Source organism: Mus pahari, chromosome 12, assembly GCF_900095145.1.
Source record: "Mus pahari chromosome 12, PAHARI_EIJ_v1.1, whole genome shotgun sequence".
Lineage (NCBI taxonomy): Eukaryota > Metazoa > Chordata > Mammalia > Rodentia > Muridae > Mus > Mus pahari.
Window position 1 is genome coordinate 39,107,854 of NC_034601.1, and position 23,437 is coordinate 39,131,290.

Genomic DNA, 23,437 nt, shown 5'->3' on the forward strand with positions numbered 1-23,437 from the left:
TTTGCTGCTTTAAATGTCCTTTCCACAACTCATCAACTCTGTAGCCTTAGATGATATAACTCCTTGGCCTGGATTTTTTTTTTTTTCTCTTTTTCTCTTTCAACCTTTCAAAAAGTAGCATACAAAGTAGCATGTCCCTCCTGCCACTGTCCTCATACTAAGCTGTGGATGGTTGGGCTCCTCCCCCTTCCCCATTCCTACCCTTCCCCTGTCCCACTGCTATCTCCAGCACTTCGAGTTTTATTTCATATTGTATGACCCTTTCTCCAGTGTCATGGTCCCATAAGAAACTGTTTTGACTTCTATACACACTTACTCCCACCTAGATACACATACATAATTAATAAGTAGAAGCCAGGATTCACACATGAGCAAGCATATCCAGTTCTCATCTATCTGGGTTACCTAACTTAGTGTTGTATTTTTCAGTTCTATCCATTTTTCTACAAATTTGTAACATCATTTTCCTTATATTAGCTTGAGTTTATATCTTTAAAATTTTGGCTGTGTTGTTATGAGAGTTTAATTGCATAATACTTAAATTGTTTTCTTAATTTCATTGTATGACGTTTTGTTTTCATGTATGTCTGTGTACCATGTGTATACCTGTTGCTTGCATATGCTAGAAGAAGGTGTCAGCTCCCCCAGAACTGGAGTTACAGACAAATGTGAGCTGCCATGTGGGTGCTGAAAATTGAACCTGAGTCCTCTGGAAGAGCAGCTAGTTCTCTTAGCCACTGAGCCATCGTTCCAGTCCTGCTTTAAAAGAGATTACCACAGTCTTTGGCAAAATAATTAGTACTTTGTATCTGTAAACTTCTGTAATTATGTCTCAGTTTAACAGCATAGTAGAATTACCTGGCAAAAATAAAATAAAATCAGATAATTTTGTACTCCTGTTTACCTAGGTCTTAAGCCATTTATCTCTGACTTAACCTTTTGCCTAGCCTGGGTGTTTGAAGAAGCAGTCAGATATGTAGGGTGAACAGTGTGTCAAGCAAGAAGGATCTACAGTAGAGCAACCTTTTTTATTTGAACTGCAGTCCTAGTAAAGGAATGTGTCGTGCATGTGGCTCCTTACCCAGGGTTAGCGGACAGTGCTTACCATCGCGTGGCCTTTCACGGTGGCTTTAAGCCATAGGCTGCCTTTTGAGAAGTTCCTTAGAGTTCTTAGAGAAATCTGCATTGTGGAAAACTGTATCTCCCAAATAAATGTTTATAAGACATGAGAAAGGAACAGTAACAGTGGATCAGAGAATACGACTTCTCATGTTATAATCTTGGGCCAGTCATGCACATGTGTTAATTCTCATTGAACAGCCTAAAACCACAGATCTGACCTTGAGACCCTCTTTAGGAGGTTTCCTTTTTCTAGTTTTAATTCTCTTTTCCTTTTATTTTTTTTGAAGATTTAGTTTCATTTTTTTTCCTTTTTTGTATAATGGTGTTTGCCTGCATGTCTGTCTGTCTGTCTGTCTGTTTTGGTGTCTGTGTGTCTGGTGCCAGTGGAGGTCAGAAGAGGCTGTCAGATTCCTTGAAACTAAGTCACAGAGAATTGTGAGTCACTGGGTGGGTGCTGGGACTCCAGCCTCAGCAAGAGCCATAAGCATTGGTTTTTTAAAAAATATTTATTTATTTAATGTATATGAGTATACTGTAGAAGTACAGTTCTTCAAACATACCAGAAGAGGGCATCAGATCCCATTACAGAGAGTCGTGAGCCACCACGTGGTTGCTGGGCATTGAACTCAGGACCTCTGGAAGAGCAGTCAATGCTCTTAACCACTGAGCCCTCTCTCCAGCCTCCATTTTATTTTATTTTTGCCATAAGCATTCTTAACCTGTGATAACCACTGAGCCATCTCTGCAGCCCCTGTAGCTTTTCATACAAGTACTAATGTAGGAGAAGTAGGGGGACGTAATGAGGGGACAGGTGAAGGGTCTCATCTGTGGTGTGTTGAGTCTCAGTCCTGACTGCACATGAGACTTCATCATGGTCGAGATGCTCCTGAGGAGGGTGGGGAACCACTGTACCTCACCTCTAAGATTCAGAGTTGGTGAAGCTACGTGTGGGAGGTTTCCTCAGTTTCCCGTGTGTTTTTAGGTTCTGCAGGCTGTTAGAACTGTAGCTTTTGATGGGATTTAGATGTTTTCTTTTACTGTCTGTCTTAGTAAGGCTAGTACAGTGACCTTTGCCCTCATGAACAATCTGCTTCGAGGAATGTGACAGAGACTCAGTAGAAGAAGGCCAAGTGGTAGCTTTACTTGAGGTCTGACTGTAATTAATACCCAGTGTCAACAGATTAGTAAGGTTATTCCTCTACTTTCTGCCTTCGTCAGTCTCTACTGTAGCCACAGCCATGTTGATTTATTATATATTTATTGCATATATCCATTATAAGTCATACTTCCTAATTGTATGGACTTGGAAGATATTTCACCAAAGGTAGAAATTTGGTTCATAAGGCAGTGTAATTTGTATTTTAATAACCCTTGAGGCATCACTAGCTTATGCAGGTTTTCAGTGTATCCATACCCTATGATGTCCCTGTAGGGTGGAGGTGGTGCTTAGATTCTATTGATATGCCAGTGTATCTTGAAAGTCAGTAGTTAGAAATAAATTTACCTTTTTAATGTCTAGGTTTGGATGTAGATTTGCCATAATTTATTATTGATTGTTTTATTTGTGGAACTTCTGGGAATAAAAGAACTCAATATAGTAATTTAAACAAAACACAGATTTAGTTCTCTCATGGAGAGCTCAGAGGTAGCTGGCAGAGGGTCCTGCAGTTCTTCAGCATGTGACTTCAGCATCCTGTACACAGGATGGCTGTTACAGTGTCCTTCTACTGTATGCAGGGCAGCAGCAGCAAGTGGAAGTAGAGAGTGTCTGCTGCTCCTTTTATGCCAGCCATTGGCACTGTGTGCTGTTCTCCAGGACTTTATTGCTTTGCGGTTCCCATATTCAAAGAGGGTGGGAACTTGAGCTACATCCTTGATTAAAACACAGGAGTCGGCTCAGGCATTGTGGCACATGCCTTTAACAACTACATTGATGCCTGGTGTCAATTATACTCAGGTCTCAAGTAAAACCCATGCTGTGCGCCATTGATGTAGCAGGAAACTAAGTAAAGTGGTTAGAGTTTATTTACTATTTCTAGTGTGGCCCTAGGCCCAGTATTCTGTACCCTTGTGCTCTTGGCCTTTGCAGTTCTAAAGGTTACTCTGTGGAAGGTGCAAATGCAGTCTCATTAACTGACCTAGCCGACCCATTTGGCCATAACAGAAAGGATAGCAGAAGAATGCTACTCACTTATATTCTGTATTGTAAAATAGTAATTGTCATGTGATGTGATTTTCTCTATTACAGAGAAATTCCAGTGGGAGCGTTTTTTATTAGGTGCTTCATTGATTTGAGTCAGGGTTAGAAAAGGAGTTGTTTTGATTTTAAGATTCCTTTCAGCTCAAGAATGCCATCTGGTGGCGGTAGATAGAGTTGACTCATCTGTAGCATATGGCTTTGTTTTTTTGTACATTAAAGTCCTTCAATAGAAAGTGCATAGTCAGAGGCACGACTGTAATTGTGTTTTGTGTAACGATCTCTCCATATTAAAAAACAACTTGTTTATAAATACCTAAGCACGGCTTTGTTTAATCCTAAAAGCTATACCTTGTTTTTCTAAGTCATAGACCTGTTAGTGGATTATCAGAATACTTCAGTGGTGGAAACACCTTGAGTTTATGACTCAAAGATTCTTATCTTTAGTATGTGTTTTTCCATTGTACACTTTTATTTATTAATGGCTAATAAAATCAAGTTAGTGGGCTACAACCATCACTTAAAACTAGAATGGAATAAAACTTAAATACAGTTATTCTCATGAGGCAAAGCTATATGAATTACAGTCTTTTAAAAAGTATGTATTTGTATGTGTGTATATACCTGATCATGTGTGTGTGTGTTTGTATGTGTGTGCACCAGATCACAATGTAATATGTATTTTTTTAAGCTACTAATTTCTGTAGTAGTCTCACCTACTGTTATCTAAGAATATTGCCGTTGGAGGGTTTTTTAGGATGGTCATGGCTCATGGTTAAGAGCAAATTCAGTAACCACAACCAATAAGGATTGAAAATTAAACTTTAAAATGTCATGTTTGGTGTCTTCCCTTATTCTTTTCCTTAGTAATTTGATAAGTAAGCCTATTTTTCTCTGATCAGTATTTTTCTTAACACCTGTAGATTCTCTCTGATCAATACCTGACACAGGATGTGCTGGCAAAGTCTGATCATCTGATGGCTGCAGCCAAAGGTCTGTTTGCTGATGTTCCTCGTAAGCGTACAGGTAAGCATTCAGTCCACACAGAGCTTGCATATCTCTCTGAAACACAGCTCATAAGGGAATAGAAGAATCCACTCTGTTATCAGGAGTCACGTTCCTGCTGCATCTTCTAGCTGGCTGGTATATGAAGAACCAAGAGTCATAATTCACTTGCTGTTTATAGGAGTATTACAAGTTACTCAATTAAGGGAACTATCTACTAACATTTTGTAACTGAAAACGTGGCTCAATTTTCAGCTTATTAAGTTACCATGTAATTAAAATATGTGCATTTACTTGTAGTTTGAGTAAGCTTAGCTTAAAATCTAGAGTAACTTCAGTTTCTTGCCAAAAGAAACTTTGCTTTTCTTTAGTTACATAGGATTGATTATCCCTGCCCTCCACCCCCACAATCCATGTAGCTGAGACTGGCTTTGATCTCCTGATCTTCCTTCCTCTTAACTCCTGAGGCTGGCATTAAAGGCGTGTATCACCATTCTTGGCTTCAGCATTATTAATCATAATGGTATATAATCTTTTAGAAACATATGATTTATTTTTACTGGGAAGTTTGAATCCTACATCAGCCATTTATTAGCATAACTTTGGGCTAATTACTTAATTTTTCCAAGTTTCAGTTTGCTGGTCTGTAAAATAATAAAACCTATCTCATGGAGTTTTGTGAAGGTAAAAGTGAGTTTAGATGTGGCTGGTACATATCCATGTAAATGGAGCTGCTGTTTGGAATTTCCCTGAGGTGAAGGGAGCCTGTGGCAGTATAGAACTTGTGAAGCCTCTTCAAGCAAATGAAATAAAATCATGATGACTTGTGTTTGTTCCTTCTGCAGGGTTTCCAAATGTAACAAGGGCTCCAAATTCCTCACAGAGCTGCACTGAAATAAATCAAGATCCTGTCACCCAGTCTATCCTTAATGAATCAATCATAGCGCCTCAGGTAGTCCATTGCACTCACAACCAAGTGCCCATGCTGAAATGAAGTTCAGCTTGATACAGGCATCTCGGAAAACATTTTAAAAGCTTAAATGTCAACCATTGTCCTGTCAGCTATAAAGAGACAGTAGAAAAAGAAACTAACAAAGATTTGGGAAAGATGAGCTAGAGAAAAAATAGAACATCCAAGAAGATATGATACGAAGTTGAAGGATGAGTATTTACTTCAGTATATGGGGTGTGTGTGTGTGTGTGTGTGTGTGTGTGTGTGTGTGTTCGTGTGTGAGGCCTAGCTTGACTGTCAAGGAGCCTCCACAGTGCTGAGGTGAAAAGCATGTGCCCCCATGTTATTGCGTGTTATTGCGCGTGTGTTTTTGGTACTGGACTGAATTCCTCGTGCATGTGCCATCCTTATCTAAGCTGTTAGAAAGGGAACAAGGGAAGCATAAGGTGTAATGAGGGAAAGACCAACTTGTCTGTGGAGGAGTAAGCATGCTGAACTCAACCTTGTAGAAAGTATCTTGAGTGGAGTGGCAGGACACAAGCCAGGTTGCAGAGCATAGATGGTGAATGCAGAATTGGAAATAAATCTTTAAAGAGATTGGTGGAGCCCATAGCTTTAGAAAGGCCGCTACAGAAGCAGTTGTGAATTTGGGGCCAGCATTGAATACATAATATATTGGGTTAGCATGGGCTAAACAAAAAACAGAAGTCAAACTGGAAATGATGTATCAAGGTGGGGTAAAAAGAAACAGGCTTTCTTATACTCAAATACTGATAGCTGAAGCAGGCAAGCAGCTGGAGATAATTAGGATAGTAGAAGACTGAGAGAGTTTGGTGGTTGACACACATGAGGGGGTCAGCCTTAGGAGGAGAAATGCCTTTTATGACTAACGCCCTGTGGTGGGTGAGCATATAATCACTTGTGCTGCTGGTTTTACTGTTGAGGTAGGCTCTTAATGAAGTTGATGATGGAGGCAGGGAGAGCACCGCTCACAGCCAGTCAGAAGACAGCGAGAGTGAATTGCCTAACTCCCTCAGCCAGCACTCTAACAGGAGCACAGAGAGGTACGTGTGTGCCGCGGGTACCCAGGCTCGGCTGGTGTTCCCAGACTATTCAAAGCGTGTGCTTATTGCATTATTCCTTAAAAATAAACCAGCAAAAAAAAAAAAAAGAACCAGCTGAGTGTATAGCTTTATGTAAATGTTTAAAATTGTTCTGTAATGTGTTAAAGCTATAGTAGGAGTATAAAGAGGTTTTTATTTTTCCTGTACTTTCTATAAGTAAAGCAAATATATAAATATATATCTCACTTCCTCTTGTTTCACACATTAAAAATGGCAGTGGTGTATTTGCATTTGTCACCAGCAATGACCTAAAGTCAGCTCACAGCCTTTGTAAGGTTTTAGGGGTCACTTGCTTTGTTTTTACAGCACAGTGAAGTAGCTGGACTGCAAACTGAGTGACAGCTGACTGGCCACGCTCCTGGATACATGACCATTTACATTATTGCCGGTTCTTTGTAGTAACAAAAACACTATAGTAAATATCTTCATATTTTTATAGTATTTGAAGTCCATATTTAGGAAAAATTATTAGAAGTGGAACTTGAGGTTTAAAGCGTAAGCACTATACAGTTTTGTTTTAAAATTGTTGAATTCTACTTTATGAAGAACTGTACTTTGAAATTCATGCCCAAGCCCAGGATACAAATTTTTTTCTAGGAAGTGTGCCATTGTGTTTGAGGTTTAATCTCTTACAGTTATAGTTTGTTTTTGGTACACAGGATGAGATACACACCTATGCCCTTAAACTATTAGGAAAGACCTCCCTTTTGTCCCATTGCCACAGTCCCCATCTGAGTGTGGGCTTGCTCTTCTAGTGGCGCTGGCCTCTTTTCTCCAGTCTCCTGGAGTGCCACAGAGTTGTGTTTAGAGAGGCCTTGCAGGCTTTATAGATACCTGTAGCTTTTCTTTCTTTGTTCTGTTTGTTTGTTTGTTTTGAGGCAAGGTTTCTCTATGTAGCCCTGGCTGTTCTAGAACTTGCTATGTAGACCAGGTTGGCCTTGAACGGCCTGCCTCTGCCTCCCAAGTGCTGCAATTAAAGGTGTGTGTCACCATACCCACCTCCCTTATGGCATTTCTTAAAATTTTAGGGTGTTCCTAATAATTTTAATTTTATTTTTATATGAAAATTAGTATCAATTTGTTTAACTTCATAAAACAAAACTTACTGGTATTTTCTGTTATGATGTAATGTTTCCCCTTTGTTAAAAAGTGTGCTTTTTGTTTTTGAGGAGTACTTTGACATTTTCCTTATATAGTGTGTGCTTCTTGCTCTGTTTAATCCTTAAATATTGTTGGTTTCTTGTTTAAATGGGATTTCCTTGTCTTTCACTATATCTTTTATATTCCTGCGTGGCTGGAGATTTGAGGGCCCTGTGGGAGTGGGGTAAGGAGTCTTCCCTGAGCTCCATCCTAGATACCTTTCCCCTGTGCCTTCCAGCTATCAGTCATATGCATTTCTGTCTTATCTCAGTGGCCAGCTGCGTCACTGAATCCTAGGTAAGTTAGTTCTGACAGAAGTTCTCCAGTTCCTGGGTTTAGCATCATATCATCTACAAAAGACGTTTTTGCATCCTGCATCTTACACCTCCTCAAATTTCTTATTTTCTTTTGTATTTTAATTACAGGGCTGTATAAAATAGTAGTGAAATAGCAGACGTCTCTGTTATGCTATTTTATAGATGCATGCTTGTTTTGGTGTTGGGGTGTGTTGGGGCTTGTGTGCCAGACTCTCCTATCATTTCTTTTGGTCATCCTCTCTTAGGATTGCATTGCTTACAGTCTAGTTTCTTAACTTTTCAAAGAATCGGGCTTTTGGCTTATTAAGTTGAGCTTATAGTTTGATTTCTCCCTCCTCAGTTTTCCCTTTTCCCTTCCTTGTGCTTTCTCTTATTTTGCTTTTGTAGCTTCTTGAGTGAGGACTGCAGTACTTTTTTTTTTTAGTTCATAAAAATAAGTGGATTATTTGAGAAATAAGTTCATTTCAGTTGGTTCCTCCTCCCCTTTTTGCTGAGAGTTAAAGATAAAATAAAGCAAAGCTCTAGAAGCCTCCTGTCCTGTGTAGTTCAGCCATACTATGTTCAGACTGTGCCCTGCCGTCTTCCTGTCTGCTGGTGGAACTTGGTGATGCTTTCTTTGTGAGTTAGTCTGTGATCGTTTCTGTGAGTGCTTAAGCAGAGGCTATGGGTCTATTGGAAGGGCTGGTGTTCTGTGTGCACAGCATAATGCCTGCCAGCTGGCTCTGTCTTATTTCTTCTGTCTCCTTCCTTAATTTTGCCATATTGTATACTGAGAGTGATGATTTAAGACTTCTAGTTTTAGTGTGCTTTTGTTTTTTCTTCATATTTATTGTTCTAACATACTTACTTGAAGTTTAATGTGTCCTTTCCTGTAAAGTGACTGCTGTGCTTATAGAATGTGTTAATTTATAAATGTTATATCTTTATTTTGATCAATGGCTTTTAGCATCATGATCTCCATTGTCATATTCATTGGCTTTTGGTACAATCTATTTTGTATGAGAGGGAATAAAACCTCTACTTCTTGTTTCTGATTATCTGCATTATCTTTGCTTTTTATATTTAGCTTTTTGCAGTTGTTTCATACTTTGTGTTCCTTCCATGCAGTGCAGTGGATATGGCTTCCCTAGTCAATTTAGAAATTCTAATTGGTAAGGTAAGCTGTAACAGCAGTTCATACGGTGTGTTCAGTGTCAGCTGAACCATGTCACTCATGGTCCAGTTCTTTGTACGGTGATTACTGTTGCTCCTGTCGGTGGCTGATTTGATGTCACTGTGAAGCTGGCTGGCACACCTGTCGGCTCTGACCAGTGCATGCTAGGGCTATAGGCTTGCACACTGTCTCTTTCCTGTGTATTCATTGTTGTTCTTTTAAAAGCCTTGGTATTTAGGAAGATCCTAGTTCTCTTGTGATGCCTTTGTGTATGAGCCTTTTGTGAGTCGGTCGGTACGGCTCTTGTTTAATCTTTGCTGCCAGCTGTGTGTTTTTGTGTTTTTCCCTTGCACACTGACTGTTCAAGCAAACTGTTCAGTGTTTCTCCCCATATTGTAGTTGCCTTTTAGCTTTTAATTGACAGACACACTGTGCTTTACTGTATACCATGATTTTGTTTGTTTTCATCTTACAGCCAAGACATAATTATTAAGTGCTCATCCAGCCCGTTCCTGTTTCCTTGACTGTCTTGTAGTTGAATCTTGGTTAGTTAAGGCCCATGCTGTTGGGCTTATGAATAGAATGTTCCTTGAATTCTTTAGACATCCTCCTCCCCACCCCCTGCCTTTTACTGAAAATAGATATTTTTCTCATATAATGTATGCGGATATGGATTCTCTTTCCTCTGCTCGTCCCAGTTCTTCTCTACCTCCCCTCCCAACTAGGTCCACCCCCTTTCTGACTCTCCTTAGAAAACAGGCTTCTAAGAGATAATAATAAAATTATTATAAATTATAAATAAATATATGTTCTGTATTAGCTCTAAAAATATAAACTATATAAAATAAGATTTTAAAGAAAAAACTGACATGTCAGAATTAGACAAAACAAACAGAAGGAAAAGAGCCCAAGAGAAGGCACAGAAATCAGAAACCTACTCCTCACATTCAAAAAATCTCATAAAAACACTGAACTGGGAGCCATCATACATAACAGAGGACCTAGTACAGAACCGTGCAGCCCTGAGCATCATCTTCAGGCTTGTGAGGTCATATAAGCGTCGTTCATGTGGGTTTAGGGGCCTTGTTTTCTTGGTGTTCTTCATCCCCTGTGACTCATACACTCTTTCTGTCTCCTCTTCTGCAGGGTTGCAGGGTTCCCTTGGCCTGAGGAGAGGGGAATGTTGGTGATATCCTGTTTCTGTCTAAGTGTTATATGGCCTCTCATTCTCTGCATAATATTCCGACATTTTTCTATAGCTTTTGTATTTGAAGTACTGGCTGGCTTTTTTTGGCAGTGCTCTTCACTCTTGGTTGGCCTTGTACATTTCTTTATGAAGTCTGATGCTATAGTAATTTTCTTGCTTTTGTAAGAGATTTGTTATTTTTGTCTGTCAACTTGATTACCTTCACCTTCAACATTTATTTTTCTGCCTTTAGACTTAAGGGTCCCGTAGTTAATGGTCCAGGTCAGTTTCCCCTTATCTGACATAGTTGGCCCTTTAAGTTGTAGGAGTGTCTTCCTTGTCCTCGTTGCTGGTGTCATCTGTTCTGCTGGTGTCCTGCTGCTCTGTTCAGTGGCGAGTTATAGACAGGAGGCTCACCCTGTTTCCTGGTCACATTTGTTTCCCTAGCATTTGTTCCCACCCTAATCTTACTGCCATTCCTGTGTTTCTTTCTTGAAGTGCCTCAATGCACCTTATAATAATTTAGTTTTAGAGACACAGTTTTATCCTCTGGCCCTCCTGGATCTCCAGTTTGTGATCCTTTTGTCTCAGCGTCCCAAGTGCTGGGGTTACCAGCATTCACTGCTCCTGTGCCCTTTATTTTTGTTTTGTTTTTAAAATTCTACTGTGCAATAGATATGTATTGCTCAATATGTACATACAATATGAAGTATCTCCAAATTCTTATGTATGCATATTTAATTTCATCTTATATGTTGTTGCAGCTTTATTCTGACTCCTTGGCATTATTGGGGAGGGATTTTTATTAGCTCAATGATTTGAGAGTAAATTTTCTGTTTATAGTATTACTATTATATACATATATATATATATATATATATATATATATATATATATATATATGGATTTTCGTGGATACAGTTAAGCACTTCTTGGTCTAAAAGCATACCCTCATGTCAGTTCTAGTGAAGAAGTCCCCAGTCTCATCATTAAATAAGGTATGAGAAGGCTAGATATGATCTGTTCTCCCACATAGAACATATTCTGTTATACCACAGAATTTTTTTCATATGAAATTAGAGAACATGTTATCTGCTTTCAGAATACAGTGATGGAACATATCTGGGATAGGAGTTATAGCCATTCTTGTTTTAAAAGAGGAAAATGTATCAAAAGAAGAAAGCAGTCAGCAGTTACAAGGGACTTTGCAATCCAGACAGACAAATTCCATTAAGTTTCAAGGCCTGGCAATAATCATCTCTGGCCTGAGTCTTCAACCTCAAAGCCCATAGCTCTGCCCACTATTTCTGAGTCTTTCCCCTTGACTCCTGTGTCTGTGGATTTAAATCTGTACAAACATCTGTAGCTCTGGTCATGGGGGGCTCGGGGGGAGTCATTCATCCTTTTGCCTGGAGGATAGACAGCTCGTGTTTATAGCTGGGTAGCTTTATCAACTTACTCCTCTCTGTAGAATTTAGGAGTCTGGCACCAATTCTTTACTCCATTCTGTCAGTCCAAGCCAGTGATATTTCTGCTGTTAAAACACTCTCAAAAGCTCTTATGGATGTCTGTGTTTTACATGATAGGTTCTCATGAACCTTTCTGGGATAATCTCCTTTTTTATTCTGGCTTCTGAGATCACTGAGGAGATCCAGGAATTACCTCTTGCCCTTCAGACCTAGCGATCACTTGGCAGCACATACGTGCCCCTCTCCAGAGCTTGCTTTCTTAGGCCCAGCTCTAGTAATTTAATTATCTTTTGAGATCTGGAGGCCCAACCTTTCTCAAAATTTCAAGTCCTCAACCCTTTTCTTTTTCCCAGTGCTAGAGATTGAATTTGGACCCTCAGGTATACTAGACAATCATTCTTCCCCTGAGCTGAAGCCTTACCCCTGAATCCTCTTGCTTAATCGTCTACCCTCGGTTTTTCTTTCTCTCTGTTGTGTCCTTATCACTTTGCAGCCTCTTCAGCAAAACCTCTTGGTTCATCACTTACAAAATTCTACTTTGTGTATAACTGTACTAAGATTTCTACCACTCAACCATTGGCTGGCCTCCAGTCGAACAGCATGTTCTTAATGTCCTGAACTCTGAGACTAGAAGTTCTGTTGACAGTCATATCTCTGTAAACTTTCTACTTACACTGTGGGAATTCAGTCTGGGGTCTCTGCAGTGCACCTTGCTTCTTCCGGTGTCTTCATCAGAGGAATTCCTAGCATCCACATTTCTACCAATAGTTCATTTAAGATCATGCAGGCTGCTTCTGTCATTCACTTAGAAATCCTTCTAGGCTTACTCCCAAGGCACTCACTGCTCAGCTGTGTCTACACCAGCATTCTACTCAAGTCATAGTCCGTATTAGTTTTCTGATGATGCTATAACAAATTAACAAAAACTTGCCAGCTTAAGACAATACAAATTCATTTTGTCTATAGGTTTGAGATCTGAAATATGTTTCACTAAGCTGAAATCAGGTGTGTTTAGAGCCATTCTACCTCCTGGGAGAGCCCCAGAAAAGAATCTGTTGCTTTCCCTTTCCCCTTTGGTGGCATTTGGTTGCTCTGTGACTTGTGACAGTGCAGGCTCTGTCTCTGTTTTCACCCTGTGAATCAGATCTCCCTTACTCTCTATGGATGCACATAGAGAGTTAAGGCACCCCTTAGTAATTTACGAACATGTTCCTATCTCTTGGCCTTTAACCTGATCACATCTATAAAAATCCCCTTTTTGTGTGGTAAAATTGCATTCATAGACTCTAGGGATTGGGTTACAGGTGTCTTTGGCAGCTTTTAGCCTACTGCGATAGTGTTGCATTATATTTGTGGCTACGACGTAGCCTGGCTCTTGGAAGCGTCAGTGTTAGAGATGGTAATGAAAGTGTATGAATGTGGTATTTATTTTTCTAATTTGTAGAGCATTCTTCTGATATTATTCCTAAAGGTTGGACTTAAAGCCGCTGGTGTTTTATTACGAAGGGTCTTTTCTTGTCACTTTCCTCTCTGCAAGCCTCATATCATGGCTCTTTTGCTAGTAAAAGATACACTTTTGTAGCCAATGGTGTTCTAATGTGCTACTTATAGTTTGCCTGAAACTGAGGTTTATGGAGTGGCTTAATTAGAGTATTTATTTCCTATTTAATTTCTAATGCTTTGATTTATAGTTCATAGATACATAGCTTGTTTATTTATAATTCAGTATTTGAACATTTACAGTCATTTCATTACCATTGCAATTAATTTTAGGATATTTTCACCACCTCAGAAAGAAAGGCCATTTCCAGCCGGGCAGTGGTGGCGCATGCCTTTAATCCCAGCACTTGGAAGGCAGAGGCAGATGGATTTCTGAGTTTGAGGCCAGCCTGGTCTATTGAGTGAGTTCCAGGACAGCCAGGGCTATACAGATAAACCCTGTCCCCCACCCCCACCCCCCAAAAAAGCTATTTCCGTCCAACCCCTTTGGTATTGAATAACCACTGATATATTTTCTACCCTATAGATTTTCCTACTTAGACGTGCTATGTAAGATTTTGCAATGTGTTGTCTCTTGTGTCTGGGGTGTCTTTCACATTGTAATACAAAGGAATGTTCCATTCCCTTCTCTGGCTGAATAGTATTCCATTGAATAAGTACACCACATTTACACATTCATTCATTGGATAGTAGACATTTGTTTCTATTTTCTGTCTTCCCACTTAAGCCTCAGTTTAAGAAATGAAGTATCAGCATTGTCAGTGATAGTAACGTCTGTGGATAAGGCTAAGCTCTGTCATGAAAGGGCTTCCACGTACTAAGTCCCTAGGCTACTGACTCCTGCCCCATTTCTGGTGCAAAACATTTTCTTCAATATGAGCGAACTGTCTGCTCTGCAGACACTGGCTCTCCTGAAGGGAATGGAAACTACAAGGGCAGAACCATAGATAAATAATTATTTTAGAGAGAGAAAGAAGGGTGAGCTACATATACAAAGGCAAACACTATTGTGTAAGGGACCGTGGGACATAGAAGCCGGAAGGCAGATGGACTGTTTTCTTCCCTAAGATGATGGCCTTTTGGCTTCTTACCGTCTGTATTAGCATCATTCCTTTGCTATGATAAAAGACTCAGACAAAAGCAGCCTAAGGAAGAGTGAGTTTATTTTGACTTCTACTTGCAGAGGGGATGCAGTCCACTGTGGCAGGGAAGGCATGGCGCAGGAGCAGGAGCAGGAGCCAGCCTGTCACTTGTATTGGCAGTGTGGAAGGACGACATAGGAGGAGGAAATGGGGCAGGGCAACTAAGCCTTCTGTCCCCAGTAACAGACTTACTCCTGCAAAGTCAGCTTTCATAAAGGTTCCACAATCTTTCCAAACAGCTCCACTAGCTGGGGACCAAAATGTGAATGTATACACCTATGGGAGACATTTATCATTCAATCACTACATTGTCTTGTCAGATAAAGTCGGTAACATTGCTTTTTTTTTTTTTTTTAATTGTGAATTTCTAAAAACTTGTAAATCAGACATGAACAGTCGGACAGTTTAAATGATAGCACCTATTAATTCTAATTGTCCCATAATTTATAGGTTTCTTCACCAACTAAAGGAAGAGAATTCCGAGTTAATCAATCAACTGTGGACTGATATTCAGCAGAAAATCGCTACCCAGTCACAAAGAACTCCTCCAGGGTCTCCGTCCTCGGAGCTTTCGGCAGAGGATCAGAAAGGCTAGTTCCTCCTTTGCTGTATTTCTAGTAGCAGACTTACTTAGGTTCGCTTGTTTGTCTGTGGTGGTGTTGTTAACACAGTAGTTTTCAAACTTAACTTTTGGAGTCTTTATATGTTGATTAAAATCCTGATGACTATTAGTGGAACTGTCTTTGGAGAAAGCTTAGTCTCTTGAAATGCTTTCTGCTGTGTTCTTCCTTTCCAGCTGCTCTGAATGCAACAGATGCTGTCAAGAGAATCCAGGCTGGGCTTCAGCCTGAGGAGTCTGCCGAGCCTGTAGACTCCAGCTCCAGCTATGTGGGACCAGTGCTAAACACAAGGAAGCAAAAGCCGCTGCTAAGTAAAGGTGCGCACCTCCCCACTTTACACAGACGAGTTGTTACACATGTCCTCTCAGCTCGGCCAGCTGGCTGTATTTAAGTATGAGTTTGATGAGGGGAAGCTAAGAAACCCCCTTCTGTCCCACACAGTGTGTCACAGAATGTTATGTTAGCTATAGATAATGTAAACTTGTTTCAAATTTGTAGGTTTGTATTACAAAGATCATGGTAACTTCTTTTTAAAAATTGTGAACAATCAAAACTTTTTTTTTTTGATAAATTTGTAGTTGTGATCTTCCCGGTTTTGAACTAGAATGACTTTTGTCGTTCTCAGTGAAAAGAAAACAAGATGTGTGTGCTGCCTCCAAGCAGAGGACAAACATGCTGTCCTCCAGCACAGCCTCTGCAGACAGAACAAGCAGCACTGCCTCCAGCCTGGACGTCCTCAAGCACGTGATCCGTGATGTGGAGCACGAGATGGGAGAGTATGAGCGGTGCACAGGGCGCGAGGTCACAGGGCTGCAGGGTGGTCAGGGGCTCACAGGCTTCACCCTGTCCCTGGTGAGCTCTCTCTGCCGCCTGGTTCGGTACCTTAAAGAGGTAAGGGTACAGGTTATGGGAATCCTCTCTTCAGGCAAAAAATATATGTAGATTGGTTTCTCCTTGCTTAATTTATTGCAACCTCTAAGTAAGAACAGTTAAATTTGAATATTTTTATTTTACTCAGTTTTAGTATATCTAGTAAAATTTATGCTTGTAGTCCCCCGCTATCGTTGGATATATAGTTAGGTAAATATTGCTGATGTTGCTGTGGATAAAGTAATATCTTATGCCAGTTGTAAGTATTACCTGGTTAATCATTGGGTTAAATAGCACTGTTAGCTGGAGCTTTGCTGTGCCGCTTTCCTCTGCTGCCTGCTGCTCCTGTGTCAGTTCTGCTGGGAGAGTGGCTCTTCCTGTAATCTGTAAATTTCATAGGCAGGGAAACTGTGATCGCTGTAGAATGGGAGTTGTTATCTTATTGAGAAAATAAAGAATAAAGAATTGTTTGCTACTAAATAATAATCGGTCCTTAGGTGGTACAGAATTAGTAGGACATTTTAATTCTCTACAAGGTCACTAAAGGATCAGAGGAGATAGCTCAGGTGCTAAAGTGTTTGCTTTGAAAGCATGTGTACTTGAGTTTAATCCCCAAGTCAAGAATTCTGGGGAAGTGAAGATGGTGGTATCCTTGGAGCTCCTGAGCCAGCCAGTCTAGCCCAATTGACAAGCTCCACTAGAGGTCAGTGAGAGCCCCCTGCCTTTATTTCTGAGAATGACACTTGAGGTTTCCGTGCATGCACACCCTCACACACATGTACATGCACACAGTAAAACATTTACATACAGTTTAGTTATGTGCTTAAATATGTTGAACAAATATGACAAAAATGTTAATAAACGTTCACTTTAAGCAGTAGCTCTATCACTGTGGTTGATGTGTCATCTGGGGTTGTTTTCGTCAAACTGCCTTATAATGAAAGGTTTCTGTGCTGTCAGACATGGGAACGTCTTTTAAGTAGACCTATATTCTGTGATTATTTTTCCCCCTCACAGTACTGTTCATGTGCTTTTTATGATATGAACAGTATCATAGTTAGTAGGTTTTTCTCCCTTTTTATCTTTTCTTTAGTGTGTTCTTTGACAATTTTATGTACACACACACACACAGAGTATATTCTGATTACTGTCACCCCACCCTCTCCCATCTCCCTCCCACTCGTTATCCTCCCACCTCCCAGGATTCTTTTCCAGTTAATCTGGAGTCCTTGAAAGTGTACTAGTGCTTAGGAACCACAGCAGGCCTATGACATGTGCCTTGTAACAGTTCACATACTCTCAAAGCTATGATAGTTCATAGAAATAGTCAATATAGTAACTGTTTTAAATTATATTTTAACAATCAGTTTTTGATTGGCAGTATATCACACAGCATGAAATAGAAGCATACAGAAGAGTGTAGAGTGAAAAACCTAATTCTCATTCCTAACTTGTAACCAACCTGCTTGTTTCCATGTAGCTTACTGTCATGGTCAGATACCAATGTGTCTATCTAGAGATGGGCTTTGTGGTCAAACTGATTCATGCACAGCCCTTCGCTTTTTAAATGAAAAAAAAAAAAAAAGTAGTTCTTTAAGATGGAACTAGAACAAAAGAAAAGTACATTTTTTTTTTTAATTAAATGTAGCCTTCTAATGAAAGTTTTAAGTCTCATCACTGTCGTGGTTGTTGCTTCTCTGTAAGTGTCCTTGCTGTCTTGTCTGTGTAGAAGTGTAGTTGTCAGTACGTGATCCTACTGGTGGGAGTCTACTTTTCTTGTCTTTTGCAGAGTGAAATCCAACTTCGGAAAGAAGTAGAGACCAGGCAGCAGCTGGCACAGATGTTAGGTGATCACCGAGAGCTCATTGATGCCCTGACAGCTGAAATGCTTTCCCTCAGAGAAGAAAATAGTACCATGCAGGTATTCACGTGCCCTCCCAAAGGCTCCATGTTTGATAGTGAGCATGTCTATATGCATGCAAGGTTCTCCTGGAGCTGCGGGTGGCTTAGCTGCTCTGATGTGACTACATGTCATGTCCGCAGCAGCAGTGGGTAGTAATGAACATTTGTTATGCCAAGGTTCTATAGTCAAAACATAAGCTGCATATAATACATAGGATAAGTTTGCTATTTCCAAGAAATATGCTGTGGATGGGGATAGCAGGATCTACATTTCAATACCCACCAATACCATGGTCATTTAGAGTGTGAAGGAGTGTACTGGTAGCCAGTTGTCATTTTAAAGGAAAGGGTATTAGAGGAAACAATGACAGCCTTTGAAACCTTCTGCACCGGTATTAGATACTCTTTGTGATTGCTTTTGGTGACTCTATAAAAAGGCATATACTACCTTTTCTAAAACACTGACTACTTGCATGCTTCTTTAAATATTCTTTCTTTGTATGCATTATGTGCTATAGGTATTCATGTGTATGTACAAGTCTGTGTGGAGGACAGAGGTTGATGTTGGTGTCAGCCTCAGTCGCTCTCATCTTACTTTTTGAGGTTGGGTTCCCCATGAATGTGAAGCTCACCAGTTTGACTAGACTCTGGCCAGTGGTCTCCAAGAATCTACCTGTCTCGGCCCCCACACTGGTGCTATAAACATGTGCTGCAGTACCTGGCATTTTACATTGGAGCTAAGGATTTGAACTCAGGTCCTTATGTTTGTGTGGTGAGCAGTTTACTGACTGAGCCATATCCTTAGCCCCCTTAGGACTCTTTGCATGCTAAGTTTAAAGAGTTAGGCAAATGAAGTGGCAAACCACTAAAGAGAAGAGTCATGATGTGACTTAAGTCTTAGGAGGGTCATCTGGGCTACTAAGCATGCACTATGCTCTGCTGTGTTAATTGCCACCTGAAGACTACATCACTGCAACGTGCTGCGTGGACTATAGCAGAGAGGGCTGCCTTTGTTGGGCCACTTTATGAGTGAAATCCAACTTCAGTTCTAACCAGTTAGGAGCTATTTGACAATAATATACTTAATATTTATAAATACTTAATATATATGTAGAAATTAAGAGTCATATATTTATTTTGTTCTTAAATAACTACAATTATTTATCAGTGAGGTATGTGTACTTTTCTGATTCTGTGTAACTATCCTTAGAGTTAGTTATATTGGACATCATTGTCCTTATTTCTTATTCCATAGTGTGTTTCTACCCAAAATGTTTTTAAACATAGCTGCTTCCAGGAAACCAGCCATCAGAAGATTTGATGACTTTTTGATTGTCTTTCTTGTTACTGTGTGAGAGTGGGTCTCACTATGTAGCCTGATGTGGCCTTGGCTTTGTGATCCTCCTGTCTCAACTTCTTGCATGCTAGAAATGCAGGCATATGCTGCCATGCTTGCCTAAGAAGATATTAAACTACCAAAAAGAATATAATGAAATCTTACTTTCAAACTGAACTGCCTCCAGATGCTGCATAGCCTGTGTCTTCACTGGTTTCTCCTGAGAACTGAAGCTGTTCTCTGGTGGCCCTGTGAAATCACTGTTGTCTCAGACTACAATTTGAGGATAGAACCAGGGATCATAGCAGAGCACATCTGGGCATTGTGAGGTTGATTCAGATAGGGAATAGCAGCGTGGCCCAGAGCAGAAGTGGGAAATGGTATACAGACTGAGCAAATTCAAAGTGTATTTTGAAGGTCAACCAAACGCATTGGAAATGGAGTGAAGGAAAGGACGTGAGGGAAAAAGCCAAAGGTAATTGTGCAGTTTGCGATTTGGATTTAAAAGATGAAGCTGCCGTGTATGTTGTAGGAGCTTGGCTTTGTCTAGATTGAGTTTGAAGTCTATTGGAGTCCCACATGGGGAACCTTAAAAGACCACTGAACATACAAGGGTAAAACTTGAGGAGAAAGTTGTCTTGTATGCTATATTGATACTACACATTGGTACTCTCTCTGACGTCTGGACCACACCTACTCTTACTAGTTGTCTGCACTTGTGGCATGTGTCACTAGCTGCCTCACTGGTTTCTCTTGTCTTTGTCATAAGGTCTTGGCAGGTCATAGAACTTTTCTTTCTCCCCTTTCACCTGCCATCTTCTATACCTGGAAGAACTATATGCCAATATTTATGGAAGGCCTGCATTTTGTGGTTGTAGTCAGACTTGTTGATTTTACATTACCTATTTTCATCTACAATATGAAACAGATAAAGAAAAGAACAAATCCATCTAAACTTCTAGACAATAAAGTTGACTTTTAATTTGAGAGTGGAATTCCAAACATGTTCAACTATATGACAGAAAATAAACCTAATCAGTTGGTGTGATATTTTATTTATTTTGAATTTGAAAATTCTATAACATTAGTAGGTATACACACACCCATAGACAAATCTGAGTGCACACTAACCACAGTTGCCTTTCACAGAAAGCTGTAATTATCCTACATTTAGAATGCCCTGCTTTTCTTTTGCTCTCCACATTGTTTCACATACATGATGATATGTTTTTATGACATTAGAGTTTATCCACGTGGGTGTCCATAAATGCTCTGTTGAGTTTCTCCCACCTAATCACTCTCTTATTGTAGCTAGTCAGTAGAGATCATCTATGTGAAAAGATTTTGCAAACTAAAAGCTCTATAAAAAGACTTAATTTTGATAGCAGAGTACTTAGTAATAGTAATTAGTTATTTAAGCATTTCATCACCATGATTCCTATAGGGCATTTATAATTATGAATGACATTGCTTTAGGGTAGGAATTTAAAGTGATAACACACACACACTCACACTCACACACACTCACACTCATACACACACACACACACACACACACACTCACTCACATGTCTGTAAAGCTTACTCTTTAGATAATGACTGCTGTCTGTTATGCCAGTGATGGTGTCATTTTCTTTAGGCGAGACTTCAGCAGTACATGGTTACCACAGATGAGCAGCTCATATCGCTAACACATGCCATTAAGAACTGTCCTGTGATAAATAACTCCAGACAAGAAAGTCAAGCATCAGAAAGGGCAGCTATTGGTAGAAGACTTGTGGATAATGTAGGTAGGTGGAGTCTTATTATTTCCAGTCTGTTATTAAATTACCTAATATCCTTAGAGTAGTAATAAGCAAAGAAGATAGAGCTTGTGGATGAGAGGAAGTGGCGGAATGAAATATAACTATGAGGTCACTCTCCTCTGGTGGGCTTTGCTGTTGATATCTCATTACTATAATGTTGGTGAGTTAACTTTGCTACTAAGAGACCTTTAGTTACTCAAAGGTGAGAAACCCAGGGGTTATGGTACTTCACAGTTACTGGGAGTTATTACTGTCTGCGGGAAAGTCAGAAATGTTATAGAGATGAAATCTGGAAATCTGGTTCATATCTTCCTGAGTCTCAGCCTTACAACCCTGTTAGGATAGCACAGAATGCACCACACTGTTGACACATAACTTACCAACTTACCTTGCACAGAAGTCAGTATATTAAAGTTTTCTTCTTGCCTTATTTGTCATGACCATTAGGAAGCTAGTGCTGCGGGTGGTGGGGTCTGCAGTAGCTTTCTGAAGATAGCTTTGAGTCTTTCACAGCTTTTCCTACTGAAACGAGACTTTTCTGCCTCAGAGTTTCTGGCAAAGGAGGGTATAGTTGAGAGAGTGAGGAATTTTCCTACTACTTAAATGCATTTAAGAATAAATACCTGGAGGCTGGAGAGATGGCTGCGTGGTTAAGAACACTTAAATAATCCTGCATAAGACACAGGTTCAGTTCATGGTAACCCTGTGTTAGCTCATAACTCCTGCCTGTACCTCCAGTTCCAGGGCATCTGAAACCCTCTTCTGGCCTTTGTAAGCTTCTAAAAGCATGCAGTGTACACACACACACACACACACACACACACACACACACACACACACACAAAGAATTACGTAGAATAAATACTGGATTTTCACTGGAATGTCTCTTCTAGCTCTCTGACTCAGTAGTTTACGCTTCGCAGGGGTCTGGGGAGTTATTTAAGTGTGGACCCATGTGTCCTTTCTGTTCCTTTCATGTTACTGTCCTCTTATCTTTCTCAGAGGGTCCTGTTGTAAGCAGTAATGGCTCCATGCCATTGATGTTCAGAGGGGAAGAAATGGTTGAATTCCCACAGGAAGAGTTGCCTGTTAAACTATCTCAGGGGCCAACCACCACAGAAAACTTGAATCTGGCCAATAATTTCCCAACCCATATTTTCGAGCCAGCTGTGATGCTAACACCACCCAGGCAGAAGAGCAACTCAGAATTCTCTCCTCTCCAGGATGGTAAGCACGCTTCTTCTATATTTATATGGAAGCTGTGACTTTTTTTCCCCTTCACTTATATGATAATGTGTATATATGTGTGTGTGTGTGTGTGTGTGTGTGTGTGTGTATATATATATATATATATATATATATATGCATGTGTGTATATATATATGTATATATGTGTGTGTGTATATAGTGAGTTGTACATATATACGTGTACATACATACATACATGCACATGCACACACACATGCATTTTTTAGGGTAGTTCCCCTGCACCCAGCCGTCACTCTGAAAGTAACAGGATAACTTGAAGAAGGAAGGACTTGCTTTTTGTTCCTGGGTTCAGTGGTCTGTGGTCAGCTAGCTCTGTTCTTTCTGGATGGTGGTAGAATATGACAGAGGAAAGCCTCTCACCTCATGGCAGCCCAGAGACAGCAAATGAGAAGGATCTGAAAACGAACACTCTTCAAAGACATGCCACTGCTAACCAACGCGCGTGTGTGCATGCGTGTGTGTGTGTGTGTGTGTGTGTGTGTGTGTGTACACGCAAATGTCCATGACACATATAGAGGTCAGAGAAAACTTGTGGTAATAGATTCTTGCCTTTACCACGTGGTTCCTAGGTATCAAATTCAGGTCATCAGGCTTAGTGGTAAGGACTTTAACCACTGAACTATGTGTCACTAGTCCTTGAAAAATATTTTTAATTATTTTTGTGTGTGTTGTCAGGGGTGGGGAGAGGGTGTTCCCTCACCCATGTGAGCCTGTGTGGAGGCCAGCAGATGACAACATTAATTATATTCCTTTATCACTTTCTACCTTTTAAAATTCGATCAATTAATTTTGAGAGAGAAGTAGGCCTGTGGGTGCTGTGGCTTGTACATGGAGGTCAAAGGACAACTCTGGGGAGTCAGTTCTCTTCTGTGGGGTGTCCGACTGGAACCCCAGCCTGTGTGCTAGTGACTTCTGCCAAGGCAGCTTTCTAGCTCCTTTTTTCAAAGATGTTTTTCACAGGTTCATCAGCAGCAGCATGTGTTTGAAGAGTGTACTTTTTCCAGATCCTTCTCTTTTTTTTCATGATTGTACATTTTTTGCATGGATTTTTATTTCTTTAAAAATTATAGTAGAAGCTAAGTTTTATCATTGGGACCCTAAGTTCCTCAGACTTTCTGTACTTTGATGTGTTTTTAGTAAAGGAACTGAAGAGGTTGCAGAGGTTAAAGAAAGAGGCAAGGCCTTGTTACAAGCAGTGCACTATGCTGGTTCTTTTCTTTTCTTTTCTTTTTTCTTTTCCTTTCCTTTCCTTTCCTTTCCTTTCCTTTCCTTTCCTTTCCTTTCCTTTCCTTTCCTTTCCTTTCCTTTCCTTTCCTTTCCTTTCCTTT

At 40.1% G+C, this 23,437-nt stretch overlaps 1 protein-coding gene across 3 annotated transcripts in view; it reads left to right on the plus strand.

The window, feature by feature from the left end:
- The window catches only part of Spice1 (spindle and centriole associated protein 1), a 45,409-nt gene that overhangs the window by 12,283 nt on the left and 9,689 nt on the right, over positions 1-23,437 (plus strand). For 2 of the 3 annotated variants that reach the window (XM_021209502.2, XM_029544777.1), the window contains 9 exons: positions 4,243-4,345; positions 5,170-5,276; positions 6,225-6,340; positions 14,758-14,897; positions 15,104-15,244; positions 15,553-15,818; positions 17,587-17,718; positions 20,675-20,825; positions 21,843-22,067. In XM_021209502.2, the coding sequence (XP_021065161.1) occupies positions 4,243-4,345; positions 5,170-5,276; positions 6,225-6,340; positions 14,758-14,897; positions 15,104-15,244; positions 15,553-15,818; positions 17,587-17,718; positions 20,675-20,825; positions 21,843-22,067 (1,381 nt within the window). The remainder of the gene's footprint in view (positions 1-4,242; positions 4,346-5,169; positions 5,277-6,224; positions 6,341-14,757; positions 14,898-15,103; positions 15,245-15,552; positions 15,819-17,586; positions 17,719-20,674; positions 20,826-21,842; positions 22,068-23,437) is intronic. The other variant, XM_029544776.1, reaches the window with a different exon arrangement.